At 41.8% G+C, this 22,191-nt stretch overlaps 2 protein-coding genes and 1 pseudogene across 3 annotated transcripts; 1 reads left to right on the top strand and 2 right to left on the bottom strand.

Annotated features, from left to right (window-relative positions):
* Nucleotides 1-1,308: 1,308 nt before the first annotated feature.
* On the bottom strand, nt 1,309-8,863 carry LOC145454311 (uncharacterized). The gene is made up of 14 exons (XM_080332304.1): nt 6,956-8,863; nt 4,777-4,986; nt 4,619-4,708; nt 4,521-4,562; nt 4,354-4,398; nt 3,963-4,282; nt 3,687-3,893; nt 3,479-3,628; nt 3,247-3,417; nt 3,050-3,181; nt 2,668-2,844; nt 2,162-2,527; nt 2,005-2,104; nt 1,309-1,488 (listed from the first exon to the last, which is right to left on the bottom strand). Exons 1-13 carry the CDS (start codon nt 7,437-7,439, stop codon nt 2,072-2,074), a joined length of 2,427 nt encoding a protein of 808 aa, XP_080188430.1. The 5' UTR covers nt 7,440-8,863; the 3' UTR covers nt 1,309-1,488; nt 2,005-2,071.
* Nucleotides 8,864-19,330: 10,467 nt separating this feature from the next.
* LOC145454325 (serine racemase pseudogene) lies at nt 19,331-20,485 on the top strand (annotated as a pseudogene).
* LOC145454326 (uncharacterized) lies at nt 20,478-21,967 on the bottom strand. 2 transcript variants are annotated; one of them, XM_080332316.1, is made up of 4 exons: nt 21,784-21,967; nt 21,570-21,719; nt 21,246-21,409; nt 20,478-21,178 (listed from the first exon to the last, which is right to left on the bottom strand). In XM_080332316.1, the coding sequence occupies exons 1-4, from the start codon at nt 21,788-21,790 to the stop codon at nt 21,134-21,136; spliced, it is 366 nt and encodes a 121-aa protein (XP_080188442.1). In that variant the 5' UTR covers nt 21,791-21,967; the 3' UTR covers nt 20,478-21,133. The 2 variants fall into 2 exon arrangements, with proteins under 2 accessions (XP_080188442.1, XP_080188443.1); XM_080332317.1 differs by having other exon boundaries at nt 21,579-21,719; nt 21,784-21,966.
* Nucleotides 21,968-22,191: the final 224 nt, after the last annotated feature.

Below are 22,191 nucleotides of genomic sequence, written 5' to 3'. Positions count from 1 at the left end.
TAGTGGCCCGCGCAATAGTTCGTCAATCGAATGTGTCACTTTGGCTGAAAAGGTTGGCCACCATTGGCTTACGTCATAGTAAACTGCACTGCCCTAATTCTGTGTCGAAATGAGGCAGACTCTTTTTTTCTCGTAGTCACCCCGTTGAATGTTTAAGTCTAGGAAACGAACTGAATGTTGTTGTATTTCTACACTTTGTGAAATATTTGTTTGCAGGGCGGTACATAGTATACCTATGACTTGTATGGTAGGCAGACCTTCGTAACCTTTCTAACCCATTGCACTCGTCATTCCACAGAAGAGAAGCTAACATTCACTTAATCAAAACAAAAGAACTACATTCAAATGAAACTCAACATATTGAAAACAAGAATAAATCCCAATGACGTGGATGTTTCCTGTTCTGTGTGACTACATTAAGAACCAACTGACCCTTAACTGCAGTTGATCGTGTCTGACGTCACATAATCTTTGGTTTCTCCATATTTGTAGGCCTAGTATTTTTTAGAATGCTTACTGTATATTTATCCCCTATGTTGTTACAAAACACTGATTTGTCAGGACGTGAAGAAGAGAAATTAGTCACATTATTATCTGACACAACTTTAATTCTTAATTTTAACAAACAGCGATTTGATCTTTTGTTTTTATTGTTTTGAAGAAACACCATGGCGAAACACCATACTATCGCAATCAATACAATCCTACATGTGTGCGTGTGTGTGTGTGAGAGAGAGAGAGAGAGAGAGAGAGAGAGAGAGAGAGAAGAGAAGAGAAGAGAGAGAAGAGAAGAGGAGAGAGAGAGAAAGAGAGAGAGTATTTCAGCTCTTCAACACGAAGACAAAGTACATTTCCAGACTTTCCGTGGACTTTGACTCACGAGTTTGCTTTTCACAATCAACTCCTAAAATTGATTATTCTTGACGTACTCCCAACCGTCCCATACGTGTTCAGTTCTTTAAATAAACAAATTTCTCTATTTTTTTGTATATTGTATCATTTATTTCAATTGGTATTGTTCATAGTGTCATACATGAATTTAACATTGGCGAGATGCAAAATTAGACATTAATAAAAGGTGAATTCTCGTGTTATGGAGTTAGAAAAGAGTCATGCGTATTTTAAGGTTGCAGATCTAAAGGTCCTTCTTGTTTCCGAAAGCGGATAAGATCTGGTCGCCATCATTCGATGTTTTGTTACGTTAGTATTATACATTATTATCGCTCTTCTTCTTCAGCATCTTCCTCTTGAGCCACTTGGCCTTGTTTCCCTCCCAACATACTCGTACTTATTCTCCGAGTAAAGGCCTTTTTCTTTTCTTTTATACTCCTCGCGAATTTCGAGGTAGCTCCCACTCTCAGCAAAGCCGGGTCATCTTGCAGCAAGCACCAAATAGCGTTGAGCTGATTGATACGCGGCGGTGAGTAGTGATAATAGAGACCGAGTGGTTCACCGCAAGATCGGCACTTGTACGTTCTGATATTCATCCTGAAATAGGGAATAGGTGTTACGTTCGCATTGAATATGTTAAGCTGTTATGTCAGTTAATGTGCTGTCGAGACGGTGCTTAAAACAGTTGTTACGAACCGGTGAAACATGTCACCCTTATGTGGTAGGTAACGAGTACTTCTGCTATTTCGAGTGCTCAAGTAGGTTTTGAGTACTTGTACTACTTAAGTGGTTTTGTTTTGGACTACTCCCCCTTCTACTTTGCAGTTGATTAAAGCAAAACTACTCGTAATTGAGTATAAATTTACGGCTTTATTTCTGTACTTATACTTGACTAAAAATGTTGACTGGTGGGTCCCAGAACAATTTCGAAGATAATGAAGTTTGCCCCTCGATCCTGGAAACGAAAAGAAACTCTCTTCTATCATAAGTCAGATATTCTTTAAAAGGCATTACATTGATGCAGGTCGCTGGTGAAATGAAATTGACTATATAGGTGAACTGAAGAGCATATAAATGAGAAGTACAGAATCTATTCTAGGTAGCGACCCATACCCGTTCACTGAGCATTGTAAGTTACAAGCGTGCTTGCTTTGTAATAGCGACGAAGTGCCAACCAATTTCACCATGACCGATGACGACTTATTGCTTTGATCTGAAAATCAACATTAGTTTGAGAGATGAGCGTTTCTTATAGGACCTATGCGTATACCACTGTTGTCATCCTCAGCTCTAGTGACGATAACGCAGTGCGAATTCTGGTATAAGCCGAAGAACTTCCGATCTCGAAGGAAATGGACTGGCTCCAACAAATCAATTTTATCGCCGAAAAAAGCCACATTTGTTCCACATTGAAAGCATTGATACTAAAGAGATTGATTTGACTGAGTCGTCGGTACTCGGTGTTGTTAACTGTTAATTGCAATACGGTTATACCCAAGTGTCCTTGAAGTGTCCTTCTCTGAATATCTTGATCCGTGATGCTTGCGATGTATCTTTTCGTTTCATACGGGATTTGTTTAGCGCGCAAAAGGGTCCAAAAGCAATATTGGTCTTGAGGAGGCACGCCAATCACAGCCTACGTCAAGCAAATCAGAGATATGTTAACATTGTTATCTCGTATACGCCCAGCAATAAGGCAACCTCCAAATGTTTAAAGCGTTTGCTATAAGCTATATCCATTAGTTCACGATGTTGTTAAGTTGTACAAAAGCTTACCTGTAGACCTGCAATTTCCCCGTTTGGATTCGATGTCGTGACATCGTTATGCGAATTTGATTGCGGTACGCTGCTTCCTTCCTTCAATTCTGCATCAGTGCTGCTTTCTCCTAAATTTTCATTCGTCTGGCTTGTTGTATCCAACATTCCATCCCGTTTCACCACTCTCATAATCTCCTGTCAAACGAGTCAGACTATATCAGTCATAGATGGGTAGATAGATATCAATATCAATAGATATCAATTTGGAGGGACTATATGCCCTTAATCTTAGTTTGATTCATGGTGTACTGAAGAGTCAACTGCTATATATAGCAAATCGTCTCATTTAACCTGTATCAAATCGCTTCATTTTACCTATAACGGCAATGAAACGACCTACCCGGTGTGTTGGAGATTGTATTTGTTCCTTCGAAAAGAGGATCGCCTTAATCTTATCTTGTGAAGTCTCAACAAGTCGTGTGATGCTATCCTGATTAATTGGATTGAACGAAATATCAAGGCACTCCATTCCCTAGAAATCATCACGATTAGCCAAGATATACTTTATATTATTTGCCATCGTAGTTGATTACGTACCCCTGCACCGATTAGTGGCAGCCCTTTCAAAAGCCAATCGATCCCTCCTTCTCTTAACATCACGCTGCTCAGAAAAAGACTCTGTAGAACTCCCATACACTGATAGATGTAGGCGAAACTTGACTCATCGAGTTTGGTATCGCACAGATCCAAAATCATCAAATGTCTTTTCTATTAATTTGGAAACAAATATTGATTGCTGAAAATAACGTATCCGTAAGAATTTACCCACCGACTTGATGCCTTCTGCTAGACTCGCAGCTGCTTGTTGATCCAACGTGCAAAATCGCAAAGTGAGCATTCTCAGCTTCGGCATCATCGATGTGAACGCTGTCATCAGTTGGAAATTCCACGAGCAATATGACAACCCAACGAACATTCGCTGTTCCAAATCGAACTCATGAGAACGCAACTGCTGTTTATCAACATTGATAACGCACCTGCTCTTGTCGGGCAATGGTTTTGGCTAACTGTGTCGCGTGCTCAGCAGAAAATTTCACTTCCTTGTTCGCATAGACGACAGTCGATTCCGTTAATCCATTGAGGATTACGTGAGGGGAGTAGGAGAGAAGACATTCCAACTCAATGAGCGCAGTGGCTTCGAACTTGCAATAGCTCAAGTCGATGAGCGTTATGCTAGTAGGGCGCTGGATGTTAAAACTTAATTTATATGCATACTGTCTCCATCAGCATCATTGGAAGTAATGTAATGTTACCTTTCTCGTATCCAGAGCCTTGACCAGATTTCGAATATCTTTCGACTCCACATACCTGCCACACATCAATAGCTTGTCGAATGCCGTGCGCGGGGAACAATAGAAAAACACTCGGAGGTATCGGTAATCGTAATTCCTCTGAGTCAAATCGATTACTGAATATCTCTCGATGTACGATGATATCGCCCGCAACTGAGTGTCGTCGAGTTTAGGAAGAACGTCCTGTATCAAATAATCGAAGTATTCTTCCTTCTGGTCCTCGAATACGAGCTCAATGATTCTTTGATTTGGTCCGGCGAATGCAGTTGCTTCCTTCAATGCTGTTGTTAAAATATAAATATATATAGGTCACGTGTAAATATATCATGTTTCAATAATTTACCAGCCTTACCTGAGCGCTTTTCCCATCGCCGTAAACGTCGATTCAAGTCTTTCTCTGAATGTATAAAAATTCAAATACCGGTTCTTGATTTAATCCAATTCTGCTATTCGGATGCGTATGAGATATCAGTGGGGATATGGAGTCCATGAAGCCTTACATATTTTAGGAGAGCTTACCTTGAAGGTTTACGTAATCAGTTTCATCGTCGTCATCATCTGTTATTACAACGTTTCCATCATTTTAGAACACGAAAATCAGATCCGTGCAACCTGCAACGATACGTCTCCGCTATCTTTGTTGGATCCAATGTTAATCTTCAATGATTTGTTTTGAATCATCACGTTTTCATTACCGGTCATAGTTCCTGATGTACATAAATGGCACGTAAGCCTATATATTTTCATCGTTTGAAGACAGGATCATCTTACACACCCCCTGTATCAATCTTCATTTTGAGTTCAGACACGTTGGATACGGACGGCGAGGCGGCTTGCGCTGAAGATCCAAAGTTGTCCAGGAGGTCAGAAAGACCAGAAGCGTCTCCTTCTGCATTCGATTTGACCGCATACTTATTGCCGGCAAATATATCTCCCTCCGCTGTTACGTCGCCCTCGAACTTGGTGCTGATGTCTGTACCTTTACCTACATTTATCGGATAAAATTGGAGAGACTCCAATGCAAGATTTTACCGGCAAATCAAACTGAAAGCTAATTGGTACATGGCCTAGTATATGGATAGTGCGAATCTCTGAAAGGTTCTGGCTCGTGTGAACGCCAATCTTTTTGAAAGGTTCTCTATGTGAAAGCAAACGTGAACACATGACGTCACGTGGCGTCATATTGCTAATTTCAAGCCTACATAATGATTCCATAAAATCAGTGTCTTCCGTCGCTTTAACAACAATTTCGACGAGGACTTGCAAAGGAATATAAGCTTACGCTTTAACGTTCTAGGCCAGACCAGCAATTCTTAATGCGTCAGGCTATTGCTACATTGGTTTTGATCAGAGTAAAAAACCGGTTTCTGTACTCGCTACAGATATTACCTCGTAAACAAGCTATAGTAGCCAACACCCTAATCGGACAGATTTGGTTTTTATAATACAATAAACGTATTAAATCAAATCAAGAAAGATCCCGTACGCGTGCTACAGTTTTACATTTGACAACGATTCATTCTTTATATCAATTTTGTTCATTTCTGTAAATGATTGGCTGAATAAGCAAAATACGCTGACTAGCTAGGCTTCATATAATGTATTTCGTTTTTGATTGCGGGCCAAGCGCACAGCAGAGAGTCAATAAATTTACACAAACGGAAAGCTGAATATTTCGAGCAAACTTGACCAACAAAGCAAATGAATTTTTAAAATTGGCACGGTGCATGTTCGTTTTTAGTGCTGAGTGTTTTTCATACTGTCAGAGCCATGCAGAGAGTGGTCCGAAGTTGGAATGGAAAGAATTCCAGCCAAAGTTGTTATAATGCCGAGTAAAAATATAATTTATGAAAGAGATTCACAGTGCAGAGCCTACTGAGGTTCGTTTGCGAACGGGAACCTACAAATTTCTAAAGTTCACACACAGAACGCGAACGCGAACCTCACGTTCGCACCATCGCTAGGCCCTTTAAACTAAAAGTTTACAGTAGTGCAGTAGTCCAGTAGACTTACAGCTTGGGCTTGGCGCCATTGATTTTGCCATTTGCTTACGCTATGTTTGTTGTGAGAATTGAAGTAAGATTATTTGTGCTTGAAAATGCAATTTTTTTGTTCTAAAATGGCATTAAATTGTAGTGATTGTGAAATATGACACTACAGTCTTACAGCACGATAGTAGCGACCAATTTCAAATATGTAATGGGGAAATGCCTATCTCGCTATATGCCATATCTCATGAATAAATATTACGCCAAGATCATCGCATTCAGTATTTGGCATTTTAAAGTCTATTCATCAGTTTCTTGCAAGCGGGAAAATATTTGGCCAGCGCCCATAAAACTCCATTCAACCGTGCAGCAGATTGTATATCCCCGCAGCAGACTACGATGGAATGCGTCTGTAATTTCTTGGCCCTCCGAAATGGTTACTTTAGCAATGGGCGAGAACTGTGAATGGTGATATCCCACAATCCTTGTGTGTAGTTATTTTTAACAATGTTTTGATTTTAGTCTTGATGGTTCATTTGCAGACAAAGAAGAATTGTTTACATTATTCAGAAAAACTCCAAGCACACATAAAGAAACACTGGTGGATTTACTCGCGATGCTTCGGATATCAGAGTAGTCTGCGTTCTCTATGCGCATTCCGTGGTTGTTCGACAAATCCGCACTTATTACTTCCGCTGGAATATTGACGAATTTTTTCACGGAATTTCCGTAGTTATAATTTTATGCGCACGCCCATCAATGTATAGCCTACACGCGTCGTTAGCAGCAACGTATGTTACACTCGTACTCGAGATTGAGGTCAAGCGCGACTTCTAAAGGCTCTTCCACCGTTGCCAGGAGCATGGTGAACCGCTCTTAAACAGGGTGATTGGGCTGTGGGTACTGAAATCCAAGCCCGCTTTAGAGAACTGCTGGCTATCTAAGTGACTATAATCCTACACTCACCGCCGTTACAGCCACCGTCGTCTCCTGTGTATCCTCCTTCTGGCATTTCCTCAGGAATTGCCTCCCCATTGCGACCGTCAGACTCGTTCAGTGTACTTCTGACTCTATATTTCAGCGACTCAATTTGAGCTTGGTGTGTTTTCGCCATTTCTCTCATTTTCTCCGCATTCTCTCTCTCAATACTTTCTATCTTCTGTTCGTATGCCTTTCTGGTGTCAGTATATTTTTGGGCGAGCGCATCCAACTCTCCCTGCTTTGCTTCCAACTCTTCTTGTTTTGTATCCAATTCTTCTTGCTTTGCTTCCAGCTTCTTCGCGTTTTGTTTCTTCAATTCTTTTGCTTCCTGTTCAACATCGTTTCGGAATTTGTCCCAGATGGGCTGCATCATAGCAAAACCATTGGATACGTTCAACAAATCCTTAGACATCTCTTCAAGGCTTGGCGCTTTTGTGATAATTTCTTCCCCATTGTCGATATCAGCCATGACTGCGTTTTGGTATACTCGATGAGCGCGTTATGCTGCAAAAACAGAAAATCATGCACAGTTGACTTATATTGCAGACTATTAGCAGAAAAAAAACGGTTTCACCGTGTGATTGGGCATTTAATGGGCACTGAGACGCTAAGGTTACCTCACACCACCGACCTACTCTTATATTAAATCCCCCCACCGTCGACACATTTAACCGCATAAAATTACAGGACTCTTCGAAGCTCGTCGTGTTATCAATTGTGCGGCTTAACTCGTTGACTTTTAGTTGGCTACATGAAGAAAAGAGGGATTGCGTTCGAATATACCGTCGATGGAGCTTGGGACGTAGGATTGGACGGGGAAGTGCGAGTGGATCGCCATAAAGTCGACCAGTGGTCGGAAACCTTTTCGTGCTCTAGGGGCCGGTTTCAAAATTTAAATGTTTTCGCGGACAGGTCTTCAAATACGCAAATGTTTAACATCATTGTAAACATTTATTGCACCTCATACACAACAAGGTCGTTGGTCAATGTGAGTCTTTAGGCTTGATTTATCCGGGACAAGACGCTCACACCTAGGAATTGCAGACAATTATGACAACCGCAATGTATTTTTTACCCCTAACTTGTTTCGAGGTTTTGTTTTCATTTCTGCCATTGCAGAAAATCCGAACTCGTATAAGTAAGATCCCGCAAGGTTTATAATACTTTTGGGGCAAGGTGAGAGTCCGAAAAGACCTATAAATCAAAGCGTTGGTGGAATGATTATATTGGAAGTAACTTTCATGCTGCCATCACCAGGCTACCATGGATTCGAAAAGGACGGGCATTCGATCCGGGAAAGCGGCGTTGGGGTATACGAAACACTCCCTCCTGCATATGCCGCTGCCCGTAACACACATATATGTTTCAATAACTGAAAGGCTGGGATTTTTTAAAATTTCCGTTAGTGATCTTGGCCTCTATAATTAGGAACCTTCACTTAATTTCCAATATAATCCGTTATCGCTAACAGTAATGAACTCCTCGCGGACCGGCCCGCGTACCCGATGTTGCAGACCACTGCCTGTAGACCGCGTGACACATCTATTGCCACAGTATAACCAGACCATAGCGCGGGACAAGGAATTTTCTTGGATGAATTTAATTCCAATCCATCTTTCCTGGTGCAACACGAAGACTCGATTTCACAAATTTTCGTTGTACAGATTTCGTTGCTGATTCCAGGCGACATTTGCTTAGTACCCCTTCTGCGCGATCGTCGCAATTCCGTCGATAGCAGTCACGCGATATATATACAATACTTAGGCCTAGTTGGACTACTACGATATGCACCGCCGCAAATCAAACCAGTGGAATTTACAGTCACATTTTACGAGAGAGTGGAAATTCCTTTCTCTCTTTACCTACTCTATGTCGTTGAGCGACTTGTTATAACTTGTTCTGATAAAATTGGTTACTATACTCAACAAACTCCTTATTCGCTAAAATACCCACCCAATAGCGGGAACCTGAATTAAAATGCAATAATTACAGAGCCAAACAATTTGACAATCTTAATTTGTAAATGGTAAGCATTTAAAATAAGCAATATTTTCGTGACCATATCTGTTTAGTCACAGCCGGTCAGAGTCAGAGGCATTCCGAAACAAGGTACCGACCTGCATAATGGATACTAAGTGCATAAACGATTCCGAATTCAATTCATATTCATTTGGAAAATTTGTATACCAGTATAACTACGCTATGTCTGTTGATCGATTTGCATAAGTGCTGCAAAATCACGCAGAGAGTAGCGCGATTGAGCACGGCGGCGGAACCAAAATCCCAGTATAGCTCAGGCTCCAAGCTCCGCGTGCCCTTCTGTTCTGCGGCATGATACAAAATGAGCTACTTCCTTCCTTGCGGTGCTGAAATCTTACGGTCGTTGCAGTCGCGAATTCTGCACGCACGACATAATGGGATTACGTCATGGGAACTTGCTGCAAAGCCTCGGCGTCATTTTAAATAACCGCAAATACATCCCGCCTATACGGAAATATTGTCGCAATGACAAAGGGGTGTGTCAAGTTGGCGCCAACTTCTTTGCCTGTCGCAAGCTTTTATTTAGCCAGTCTATTGAGTCGCTGACAATAACTCGTTCCTTGTATGATTAAATTACATCCCCTTGTAAGTACAAATTTCGGTGAAACCGGTGGTTCCACGTGCCGGAAGTTTTGCTGGGCTCCTCGTCGCTGACCTCGCTGTATAACTGCAGTGCATTGATACTCGCAGACGTAAAGTGAGCCAAGGTACAAGTCTCAGCAACGACCACGATGGGGAGTGGCGATACATGGGGTGAGAGCGACTGTAGAATAACTGCGAGAGAGACTGAAAGATATACACGCGAAAATAAAAAGCAAATACCCATAAACATCATGAAATTCGTATCCTGGAATACAAGGCATAAAAGGCGATAATCCCCACTGTGTTGTATACACTTGTGGTGACCATTAATACATAGTACATACATAATAAAGCGGTGAAATCACTGACAAATTAACACTATTACTTCATTTCGTACTACATTTATTAATTCCTAACACCACACTATTGCCATACAATGAAAAAAAGGCAAGAAGTCGAAACGACTTCGTAATGTCTATCAATCAAAGACAAACCGTGGCCTCCGAAAAGTAGCAAAGAAAACGTGTCAAAATGAAACATGCGGGCCGGTTATGCGAATACACAAGCAGCATAAAAATGGGCTATATTGAGGCGTAGTGTCGGTACGGACTATTTGGCGACATTGATACGTCGAAACGTGATCCGGCATTTTTAATCGCAGCCTAATAACGTGTAAGAGACATTTGTCAAAACTACTACTTCTCTGTTAATTTTGACATATGGGCCTAAAACGCTATCTTTTACAGTACATGTAAAGGCAAGTCATTCTGAAAAGAAAACTGAGAACAGATTCTCGGTCTGGGTCTGTATTTGAAACATCAATTTATCAAATGGGCCTGATAAATTTCACAAGCATAAAAATGATGTGATCGGTCTCCTCTGTCTCGCACATCAATTAGACCAGACGAATTTGACATCATTGGTTGTGATTGGGCTGGACAACATCGAGTAACCGATACTTCACTGATGTGATTCCAAGTCGAGTATACTATAGCGCAGGGGTCGGGAACTTTTTTCGACAATAGTGCCACATTGACCCTACCATCGAATATCCACGACGTCATTGAGGCACGAAATCAAAGTTGACTACATGTATTCGTCATATTTTCCGCGTAACACTGGTGATGTTATAACGACTGCACTAATCAAGCCGGTTGCGTTTCATTTGAGCATCCGACACAACTGAAAACGACAGTTGGGCATTTGACGCATTATACCCTCGCTACATGGTTCGGGAACCTTTTCCAAGCTACACCTCTCCAGTCGGCGGGCAGGATATGATAAAATTAAGAATACTTGGCGGGCCGGTTTCCTGAATAGATACATAAATCGAGTGCCTACACAAGGAATTAATCGTACGTAACCTTTGAGTTTAGAGAATAGAGATGAAAGACAGTATTTATTGAATTTATTAACGTGGTGTACTTCAATAGATGGATATCAATGAGATATATGTGGTCGATCAAAGTTGTCAACAAGTTCTTTGAACTCTGGCTGCATGTCATAGATACCCACATGAAAGAATTCACGTGAAGGTCAGTTAGATGTTCATGGTGAAAATGTTTGCCTGCAAATGCACGTAGACCCGCGGGCCACAATGTCATGTAACTCAAAATCGCACCGGATCCGACCCGCGGGCCGTGTGTTGCCAACCTCTGCGTCAGAGCCATGTGATATTTTTGCAACTTGGGGTAATTAAGACGTGCATATCATAGGCGCCGACTTTTATTTTTTCACGAGGTTGCGAAGTCTTGTGACGTCATAATTGTTCCATATCGATGACGTCATCGTCACACGACAACGCACTTTACTACATGCCGCTGGGGTACGTGCAGAATTAACCCATTCGCGTGACGTTTTAATATCGGCCCTGCACTCGTCAATATCAAACCATGCAGTCGAGTTATTAAATGGAATCTTAAAACGGTACAATCATTCGAAAGTGTAACTGCGGTCTGCGCTACCAGCCCGTTCGACGGAATGTATAGAACAAAAATCAGAATTTACATCACTGTGAATCTGCAGTCTCATCAATGTCATTCACGCGCAATGCGCCGTGTGAGTAACGAAATACACTACGCACTGGCCTTGCAAGTAACACACGACAACTCTCGAATATTACAAGCAGACAATAATGATGATTACAAACGCGAAATCGCGCAGCCAATCAGTAATTGTCTCTTGGGGTTTCCTGCTTCCGTTGACCAACTCGCATCGCGACATTTTGCTGATTAAAACAGCGATTTGGGCGGCATTGGTGCATTTTCCGATCAACGTTCGCGAAGCATTTCGGGAGTGCATCGGTCAATTCGTAAATTCAATTTGCATGTCGACGGCCGCCAACACACACTAATTGAATTACGTGTTGACGGCCGCACAAATTTCCTTCTACGGCCACAGGTTGGCCACCCCTGCGCCAGAATTAATTCCACTTCCGGGCGCATGCCGCGATATTATCAACAGAAATCCACTGTCTACCTAATGCCTAATAGTTTAATATTCCATATTGTTGTTCTCGATACGAGTACATCCAACAATCAAGTTTATCGGAATGTAGAAGGTTCCCTGTTCAAGCGAATCGAAAATAATCAAAATTTGTGCCACCCAGAATCTTGTGTTTTATCAATATTTGACAATGGCATGGCATGGCCTACTGCACGTTAATAATGAAAGGAACACTGAAAAATTACTTTGTGCGATAATTTTGGAGTAAGAGTGTATCATGTAGCTAACAAGAAATATGGATGATGGAATGATGGCAAATGAGAAAGCGTGTATTCTAATCAGTATCGCCACGAATGGGTTTTGAGTCTGACACCGTATTGAGTAGCTTTCGTCGCGACAATTGTTTTCTCATTATATCGGTGTTCAAGCTGTATTGCTGCATTTCCCGATTAATGTCATTGGCAAAGTCTTGTTAGAAAAACGAATCTGCGCAGAAATGAATTCCAATTTGCAGGCACACACCAACACACCCTCCAATTTCGCGCTCCTATTACCAAGACTATCCCGACGCTAGCTAGCTCATGAATGGTTTTGTAAACGAATATCGGAGTAAATAATTTAGATTTCAGATAAGCAGAACGTCTATTTGGGCGCCTGGTCGGGAGAGGATATCTAGGATGGTGCTTCTCACCACACACTAGGTACGTAGCCAGTGGAAAAATCAAATTTACCAATAGAACATAAATTCAATTCGGGTCAAGTACATATGTAAACGGTGATCATATAATATCTTCGTATTGACGATTTTAAGCGTATGATGAGCTTGCGAAAGAGTCCGGGAGTGCTGTCAATTAGCGAGTCCCTGATCTCTGGTGAACAATTAAACACACGCGCGTATTACGCAGTCTCGGCGACAGTTTTCGCAAATCAAAATGTCCGGACTTGATGGCACCGATTTCAAACCTTTGTCGTCTTTCAGAACTCGAGCCATGATGCACATCGCCTGATCGTTACGTTCGAGTATTAGCAGGAATCAATTACGCACGTCAAAGTCTGTTTGCAGCGATTCGATGTTAATCAGTTTCGCGATGTCGCTTTTTATCAATATGACATAAAACAATCACCAATTAGCGTAAACTCGACCGCATTGTCTCCAAACCAGCGAGAGATAGGAGCCAAAGCATGTTATGCCCGAGACGCGATAGTTAGGCCAGCAATGATATCTTTCACACCTGGCTTATTGCAGATGCTATTGTGTAGGCCAGCGATGATATCGTGCATACCAGGCCGAAGGTGCCAATGCAGCTGCGATTGCGCAGGCAGTGTGTACTGGGCCTATTGCAGATGCGATTGTTCAAGCCTGGTCTCCAGGCTTGTTCGAGACGCGATAAATCAGGCTAGTGACGATTGCCACGCGCACGGGAATGAATGACCTAATTTCGCGACCATCTCAGCGGGAGTGATCATCACAGACTCTTCTCGCTAATTGACAACACGTTTCTCGCAAATCAGCGAGCGGAACACTGATAACACGATTATTGAATTGCATCTGAGTATTAGATTTAGGGTGACCAGTGAACTCGGCCCATGGCGAATTCGGCCCATGGTGAATTCGGCCTTCGATGAACTCGGCCCATGGTGACTTTGTTAATAAAAGATACTATGAACGTTGGAAATTGTATTAATTATTGAATATTTAATTTATATAAATGTTGAATTGGTTGTGGTGGACACTGGACATGTCGGACGTTTGAAATGTTAGCACTTCTTCGTTATTCCCCACACATCGAAAAAATGATCCCCATGACACCAATAAATGCGTCCCATGAACAATAACAAAAGAATTTATAAACGTCAAAATGAATTGTTTTTCGCCTTGGGGTGAGGTAGACGGATATTAGGGATGGGAGAGGGGAAATTAGGGTGGGTTAGGGTTAGGATATCCTAAGATTAGGGTCGGGAGATATTAGGGATGGGGAAGAGGGATATTAGGGCAGGGTAGGTTAGGGTTAAGATATCCTAAGATTAGGGTCGGGGATATTAGGGATGGGGGAGGGAGATATTAGCGTGGGTTAGGGTCAAGGTTGGGGTTAGGATATAGTAAGATAACTAAGATTTTGAATGATAATTTTAAAATGACGGGGTTTCGCGTTTCAAATAAGGAAGTTCTACCCCCGAAACCCCGTGGCTACGCGTCTGGCACACGGGCGTATCGAAATCGAAGACGTCTCTAACGAAGTCGCATCGATTCGCCCGATTACTAATTACTGGTCACAAATCACTTGGGCGTTTGAGCAAGTTGGTCACGAGGTGGCTGCGCCATCTCGTAACCTCGTAAATCGGAGCCTATATGGTGCATATTAAAGCAAAACGAACAACCATAGACAACAGAAAACGTGCGAATTATCTGCATATTTCTTCTGTAACGCAATTTTCCAAGGAATCCGTGCAGCACGCCGGGATAAAACTTTAGCGGCGGGTAGCACTGTTAACTGATATCATTTGGTTAACTTTACCACTCGATCCTCAACTTCTTCGGCGGTAACATAACGTTGCGCTACAACCCTACATTTCAACGCCGTTGCGAGAAAGCTATACCTAACAATCGAGATTTTGATGACTATGTTTAAGTTGAATTTGTAATTAGGAATGTCAATTTCAATCATTTCCAAGGGACTTCATTTCTCGCGCATGAGCAGCAAGACAATATGAATTTGAAAACTGCATTGCTCAATGTATCGAGTCAAACTAGATTTATAGAGGCGTGCGTTGCTTGATACATCGAAGTATGGCATTGTACGGTTGCCTGCGCGATATCAACTTTGATTTTGCAACATAAAAAATTTTGTATCGAGCTCGACAGATTACATTTGTCCAGTGAATATCCCGAAAAAATGAAAGTGTTTCCACTTTTGTAGAAAAATATCTGTTGTATATGATTGGTAAATGAGCAATTATCTACCGGCAATAATTGACATACATTTTGAGATTTTGAAAAAGGGAAATCCGACCATCCGACCCCATAAAACCACCAGGATATGCCAGTTTTTCACCCTGCAAAGACTTGACTCGGCCTGTACAGAGTGCACAAGCATAATGATTCTGGCCGTTATGAAAATTGACAAAATAAATTCAGCAAATTGAAAGATGCGAATTAAGCGGCAATTTTATAATTTATCAAAGAGACATATCATATCATCAAAAGAGACATATATGGCTCGTGAGACATAGGTTCCCGACCCTTGCTATAGCGGCTGAGTCGAGTATTCGTATTCTGTTGCCAGTCCTATTGAGAAGCACATCATCAATTGTCCAGTTCTCCAGCATTCACCAATTGTACGACGATAAGGAAGCTCTTGTCAACGTACACTTGGTGGGAAAAATTGTCATCGCTATACTTGGGTCACAGATGTTCATGTAAAAAACTTTTCCTTCAGATTTCACTGGCTCCTTGATAAAATTGTTAGGATGGTAAAAAAAACGCAGCACACCAACTTTGGTTCAATTTCAACTAGTAGAAGCGAAATTCTTGCATTAGAAAGTTTTGAATTTATCATTAAAAAAATGAAAATAAAATTTCAAAATTTTTCTGTCGACCCCATAAAATTGGTAGGCTGCCAGTAGAGATGATGCATTCCAAATTTGGCTCAATTCCAACCACTAGAAGCGAAGCTATTGCAGTAAAAAAAATTCTAATTCCATGATTTTATAATAAATAATTAAAGAATTAGTCACCGCAAATACTATTTTATTCAAATCCAATTTTTTCAACTGCAATTACTTCGCTTCTAGTGGTTGGAATTGTGCCAAATCTGGTGTGCATCATCTCTGCTGACAGCCTAACAAGTTTATGGGGTTGACAGAAAAATTTGGAATCTTATTTTTTAATGATAAATTCAAAACTTTCTACAGCAAGAATTTCGCTTCTACTGGTTGGAATTGAGCCAAAGTTGATGTGCAGCGTTTTTTTAACCAACCAAACAATTTTATCAAGTAGCCAGTGAAATCTGAAGGAACAGCCCTTTATTGTACAATGCACACCAGGGGTTCTCAACCCGTGGCCCGCAGACAATTCTTTTGCGGCCCGTGACATCTTTCAATATGAACGCAATTACTACTGGCACAGTATTGTTATGGAAGACCGATGTGGCACATTTGTCGAAGAACAGTTGTTGTAAGAAAGCCTAGGAGCTTGAAATGATAGCACGATAGTTTCATCTGGAGTTATACATATCGCCTGATTTTAGAGAAAACGTTGCTAGCTTGGTTTCAAGCGCAGCAATCCATATTTCGAGGCATTCGAAAAATTGCCGACGACGTGACAGACGCATTGTTCAAAATTGCTTGGAATGTCGCTAAACCCAAGAATCTTCTAAAGAAGGTGTGACTTCAATAAACGTACTGTGCGAATATTCGCTGTTTCCGGAACTCAGCACCAAGTCCAACATCACCTGACCAATTTCGAAGCTGCAGATGTCTGATTCAACAGTCACCAGAAGAGTAACAGCTATCTCAGTCGATCTTTTATCGCATGTTCTGAAACACGTTACCACGTACAGACTACTTTAGCCTAGCATTGGACGAATCCATCGACTGCACACAGTGTACATGTACACACATCGCTTAGCTAATTGTCCAGGTGCGTTTTATCAGAGTCAGACTTGGACAACTAGATAATTCTAGTTGTCTAATTTCACTAAATTAGAGCGAAATGCCAGTAATCTAATTCTAATCTAATTTGTGAAATGCTTCCATGCTCTAATTCTAATTCTAATCTAAATTGTGAAATGTTCTTATGCTCTAATTCTAATTCTAATCTAATTTGTGAAATGTCCGTATTCTCTAATTCTAGTTCTAATCTAATTATTGTTTTCCTGAAAATGCCTCTTTGTCCGAGGCATATTGCACTATTGCAGTGAGTTAAAAAGAATATCCCTCTTGCGCAGGGAAATCCAGTGCCAAGCCGCCATCGCCTTACTTACACCGTGCAGTCATAGTAGATATTATGACAATTATAGCCTGATGCTAGAGTAGCTTGTAGTCTGCGAACAACATTCTAGTTACTAAAACTTTACGTTAGTACATCGCCATTCTGACTAACATGGGCGATGCCCACGGACCATAAATGAAGTAATATTTTATTAAAGTACAGTAAAAATCGAGCCAAGCTTGGTGAACAGAAGTTAACCATTCTCATGTTTATGGGAATGCACTGTTGTTGTTGCTGTTGTTTATTAAACAAAAATATGTGGCGCTTATCGCCTCACGGCCTTTTGCACCACGCACTGTGATTTGATGTGAACTGCATTTTGCTGTATTCATTTCCCATATACAATTTCATTCAATTTCCAAGTTTTTGCGAACTAAGTGGCTCTAATTCTAATTCTAATCTAATCTGAAAAAACCTTAGTAGCTCTAATTCTAATTCTAATCTAATTTGAAAAAAGCTGTGTAGCTCTAATTATAATTCTAATCTAATTTGGAAAAACTGTGCAGCTCTAATTCTAATTCTAATCTAGTTTGAAAAAAACTGTGGAGCCCTAATTCTAATTCTAATCTAATTCAGAAAAGCTGAAAATTTTCTAGTTGTCCAAGTCTGATCAGAGTCGACATATTTACAGAGGAAATGCTGACGGGGCAAACGTGGGTAGATGAACAGTGAAAAACATCAATTTGACAAAGCTGACTTCTGCTACTTTTGGTGTAGGGCTCCAGCCATGGAAGGAAAGGAGAAGAGTTGATTGCTTTGCTCAGAAATGACCCTGAACGTCTGACTTCTTCTCATGAGAGCTCAAAGTGATAATGACCTTTTTAACGAAGAAGTCCACCGTAATTTTATACTTGCTCGCTCTCGCATTGAAACAGAGAGTTCGGTTCTCTGGTGGAAGGGTTTGAAGGGTGCATATACCGGCATGGCAACGAATGGAATGCACGCCCCATGAAGGGGTTATTTACTTGCGCCACTTGAAGATAGATATTCCGACAAAAAACGGCAACTGCAAACTTACGAACGCTCTCCAATAATGCTTTAGAATGCATAAAAATTTACTAAATGCCCGTATAAGACTGGTAAATAGGCTACAGTAGAGAGAGAGAGAGAGAGAGAGAGAGATGATATTCTTTTCCGCCTGCACCATCGAGATGCTTTGACGACGGAGTTGCGATACGGCCCCATGAGGTCATCTAGTCTGCGCCCCCGTTATTTTTTCTCCTCCATGTTCGACCCGGCCGGGGATCGAACCCACGACCTACCGCTCGAGAAGCCGGACGCATAACCATTACACTATCTCGCTCGGTAGCTTAATTTTAATAGCCCACAAATACATGGTGATAATGTTCTGCGGCCCGCAGCGTCTTTTGGAGTGAAAATGCGGCCCGTTATGCGAGGGAAGTTGAGAACCCCTGATGTACACCATGTAGCCTACACTGTGCAGTACAGTGTACAGTGTACACTGTATAATATACAGTTGTCGGGTCATATACAGTGTATATGTACATCTGTGACTTAACTTAAGTATCGGGGTGACAATTGTTCCCGTGGTTCCAAATTACAATGGCCCATTCTGGACGCTGCAACATGGCATGGACGGCGTGCTCTCAATCATGGTAATCATACGGTGTTTAGTGTAGGTACTTAAAAAACAACAACTGTAGGCTGATGATTATACGAACCCCTCTAAAAGGTTCTGGTTAGCATGAAAATGAACCTTAACATACGGAGTCATAATGCTAATAAAACACAATTAGATTCCTCTGAGTCTCCGTCCCCAGTTTACACGAGCTACTATATAATATATTGCTGAAGTAGTAGTCATTAACCTGAATACACTTGATGCCATTCAAATGATGTCACTCTATCATGACGATATAACTGGAGTGAGGTCTCCATCCTTTTTCCTACAACCACATCAACTTACTGGTCAGATTGTGTTATATCCGGGATTAGTGTTCGACCCACAGATACCCAATAGTTGCACCCAGTATTGTTGGAATGCTTAGAGAATCGTCTGATGCCAGGAGCAATTTGGTACCGAGAGACCCTAATTAGGACTGTCACCAGACCACCCAATATATATCTGCTTCGCAAACTGTCGGGTTAATCCCTTGGATAACAGACCTTTAAGCGAGAAGATATCACCTATGACTTCTTTTCTTAAATAGATAGCGGGCGGTTAACTTGAGAACCCAATCCAAAAACTTCCGCACTCCTGCGAAAAATGTAATCTTGTAAGATTCGGCGCGTCGTTTATGCCGTCATAATTCATCGCAGAAACGCCAGTTTTCAACAATATTTGTAAATTGAGCGTATATCCAGTAGGGTAGGACTGAAAATGTTCGTTGTACGCCGTGAAATTTTATGTAAGAGCCTAAATGTAGGCAGTAGGGTTTTTAGTAGAAGAGCGAACAGGTCTACGTATTGTTGTAATTTAGATGACATAAGACGCGCTGCAAGTGCCATCAAACCCTACATTAGAAACACCCCGATCGTCACGAGCTCTATGTTCACGAAAAAATTCGGCCAGAGAATAGTTTTCAAAGCCGAAAACCTGCAATCGACCGGATCTTTCAAAATCCGCGGGGCCGTGAATGCTGTTCTAAATCTCAAGGATCAACCATCAAGTCACCCAAGTTGTCTGGTTACTCACAGCAGCGGGAACCACGGGCAAGCTCTGGCGAAAGCGGCGCAACTTGTTAGTATACCGTGCTTCGTGGTGATGCCGGAATCTTCATCGTGTTGCAAGATAGAAGCCGTGAGGGAATACGGAGCATCGGTTGTATTCTGCCCCGACACGCAAGAAGGCCGCGCCGAAATAGGAGAGAAAGTAATGAAGGACCACCCGGACAGTGTTTTGTACACCCAAGTCAAAACGCTGAGGTTATCGCCGGTCAAGGAACGATTGGTTTGGAAATACTAGAAGAAGACAGCGACATCGACACCATAATTGCTCCGGTAGGAGGCGGAGGCTTGATTTCCGGCATCGCGTTGGCTGCGAAGTCAATTAATCCCCAGGTAAAGGTAATTGCCGCCGAACCGCAAACCGCGAATGATTGTGAGATGTCCAAGCAGACAGGGGAGCTTACTCTTTTGAAAGAGTACCCGGACACAGTGGCCGACGGAGCTAGGGTGAATATCGGTTCCTTGACATGGGATATCATCCGAGATAACGTGGACGACGTGGTCACGGTGTCAGAGCATGAGATCAAAGCCGCGACCTTGGAGGTTTGGAAAAGGTTGAAATTGGTGGTCGAGCCGACGTCTGCTGTAGCCGTGGCCGCGGCCCTGTCGCCGAAATTTAGATCTCGCCACGACATAAAGTACGCTGCGGTCGTGCTGTGCGGTGGCAACGTGGATCTGGGCAGTTTTATTCTCTCCTGTACGGAGTAATCTATTTCTTTGGCAACAATAACTCTTTTTCTCTATTCTTCAATATATACGCGCTTGAACAATATGGGTATTTACTGAATAATGTCACAACACACATTCGACTGGAACGACAAGACAATACACTATATAATTGGCAATATCAACGTCAGAATTGGAATCGTGTACTAGTAATTTTAACATTTCAATATTTAAGTCTATATACGTCTAATGACTCTTTGTTACATTGAATGACATTAACGTACATTCGTATCGATACATCTTCACTGTAACATTTTCAACAACACACCTCCAAACATATTCGACGGGTACGGGAATACACTATACAGAAATATATAAGACTCTATAGGCCTACTGCGTCGACTGGCATTAACGTTATACAGTGCACTGCTCATTACATCGTGGCGATAACTTATTCAAAGGGGTCAGAGGACATTTACTCATAATGAATCGCGTTGTCAGCAGTGGAAGGTTGGTGAGTATAGTGGTGGTGTCCATGCGGCAAATTAGGTTGCAGGTTATGGAATATAATCTGCAGTTAACAACAAATACCTATCATACTATGCGTGTATCGCACAATGTACACGAATAACTTACATACAAAGAATTCAATGTTTTAGTGTACAATACAAAATCGGACTCGAACTCTACTTTGCGCGCGCTCAATCCAAAAGGTTGAAACTCTTCGGTAATCATTTACGTGGCCCCTAATGTCAGGGCTCTTCAGATTCAAACGTTCTGCTTGCTTGTCGGCTAGTCTGAAACGTAGGAAAGTATTGGTTATTTCTCGATTCTATAATCTATTCACCCGTGACATAATATTACTTCCGTTCCATTCCTGGCTTCACGAATGGTTCCCTCAGTTCGTGACGGGGAATCCCGATCGTGATTTTCAGAATTCTCTTGGTAAGACACCTTCACTGCATTGTCGGTCCCAATGAACATGTCGTTCTTTGCTTTTAACTCGTCTTCGAACGTGATTTCAGAACCTGAAGCGAAGCCGCTGTTAAGCCGTGAATGAAACTGATTCATAAATTGCAGTATATACTGATGGTGACGATGTTGCTTTTTCTGCTTTTCGATGCAGCATGCAGTAATAATTTATCAAGTAACATAACCCTCTTATGGTGGAGGACGGAGTTACTTTACCATTCTTACTCGACACTTCTTGCTGCCCTGCTCTTATCTCTGGAATCACTGGCGGTGTCCCGGCCTCCGCCCCATCTATCTTCACTGCCAGCTTGTTTCCGACAAATGCATCTCCGCCAGCTTCGACCTTTTTACCAAACGTTATCTTCGCTGAAACCAATCAAAACGTGGAATGGAATAAATGCTAAATCTTGTACAATGCATTTACTTATACCTGACATAGTCTTTCTCGTCGCAATTGGACTAGAAAATCAACTTAATAATATTGTCGATACGAAGCAGTCGTAACTCGCACATTACATGGTATGCACCAGCGCGAACGTTGCGTTGTAGTAGCGGTATTCTTTCTCTCGTTTATCATGTAAAAGTTACCGGGTAATTTCTGTGTCACGTTATGTCTCGATCGCATGAGCTCGCGGTATGTAGTGTGAGGTTTTACGGTCTCGCTTTGACGTTTGAAACGGTTGAATGGTGGCAGAACGGATATCGACAGCAATGTTTTCTCTAATTTTTCACGAGTCCGAGGAAACACAACAACTCACTGCGCGGTCCCTTGGACAACAATGTGTGACAGCAGACCGGTGTGACCATATCCATTCAAGCCACATGTTTTTTTTTGATA

The sequence above is a fragment of the Botryllus schlosseri genome, chromosome 13, assembly GCF_051294905.1.
Source record: "Botryllus schlosseri isolate E-star chromosome 13, Bs_hap1, whole genome shotgun sequence".
Lineage (NCBI taxonomy): Eukaryota > Metazoa > Chordata > Ascidiacea > Stolidobranchia > Styelidae > Botryllus > Botryllus schlosseri.
Note: the sequence above shows the minus strand (reverse complement) of the source record. Positions and strands in the feature narration are given on the sequence as shown.

Coding starts and splice junctions, on each gene's coding strand:
- LOC145454311 (XM_080332304.1), bottom strand. CDS start 7,439: ATGGCTGATATCGACAATGGGGAAGAAATTATCACAAAAGCGCCAAGC. Junction 4,987..6,955: donor CGACGGTGGCTGTAACGGCG/GTGAGTGTAGGA, acceptor CGATAAATGTAG/GTAAAGGTACAGACATCAGC. Junction 4,709..4,776: donor AATGAAGATTGATACAGGGG/GTGTGTAAGATG, acceptor TATGTACATCAG/GAACTATGACCGGTAATGAA.
- LOC145454326 (XM_080332316.1), bottom strand. Junction 21,410..21,569: donor AGAAGTGTCGAGTAAGAATG/GTAAAGTAACTC, acceptor GCTTCGCTTCAG/GTTCTGAAATCACGTTCGAA. Junction 21,179..21,245: donor AAGCCAGGAATGGAACGGAA/GTAATATTATGT, acceptor CCTACGTTTCAG/ACTAGCCGACAAGCAAGCAG.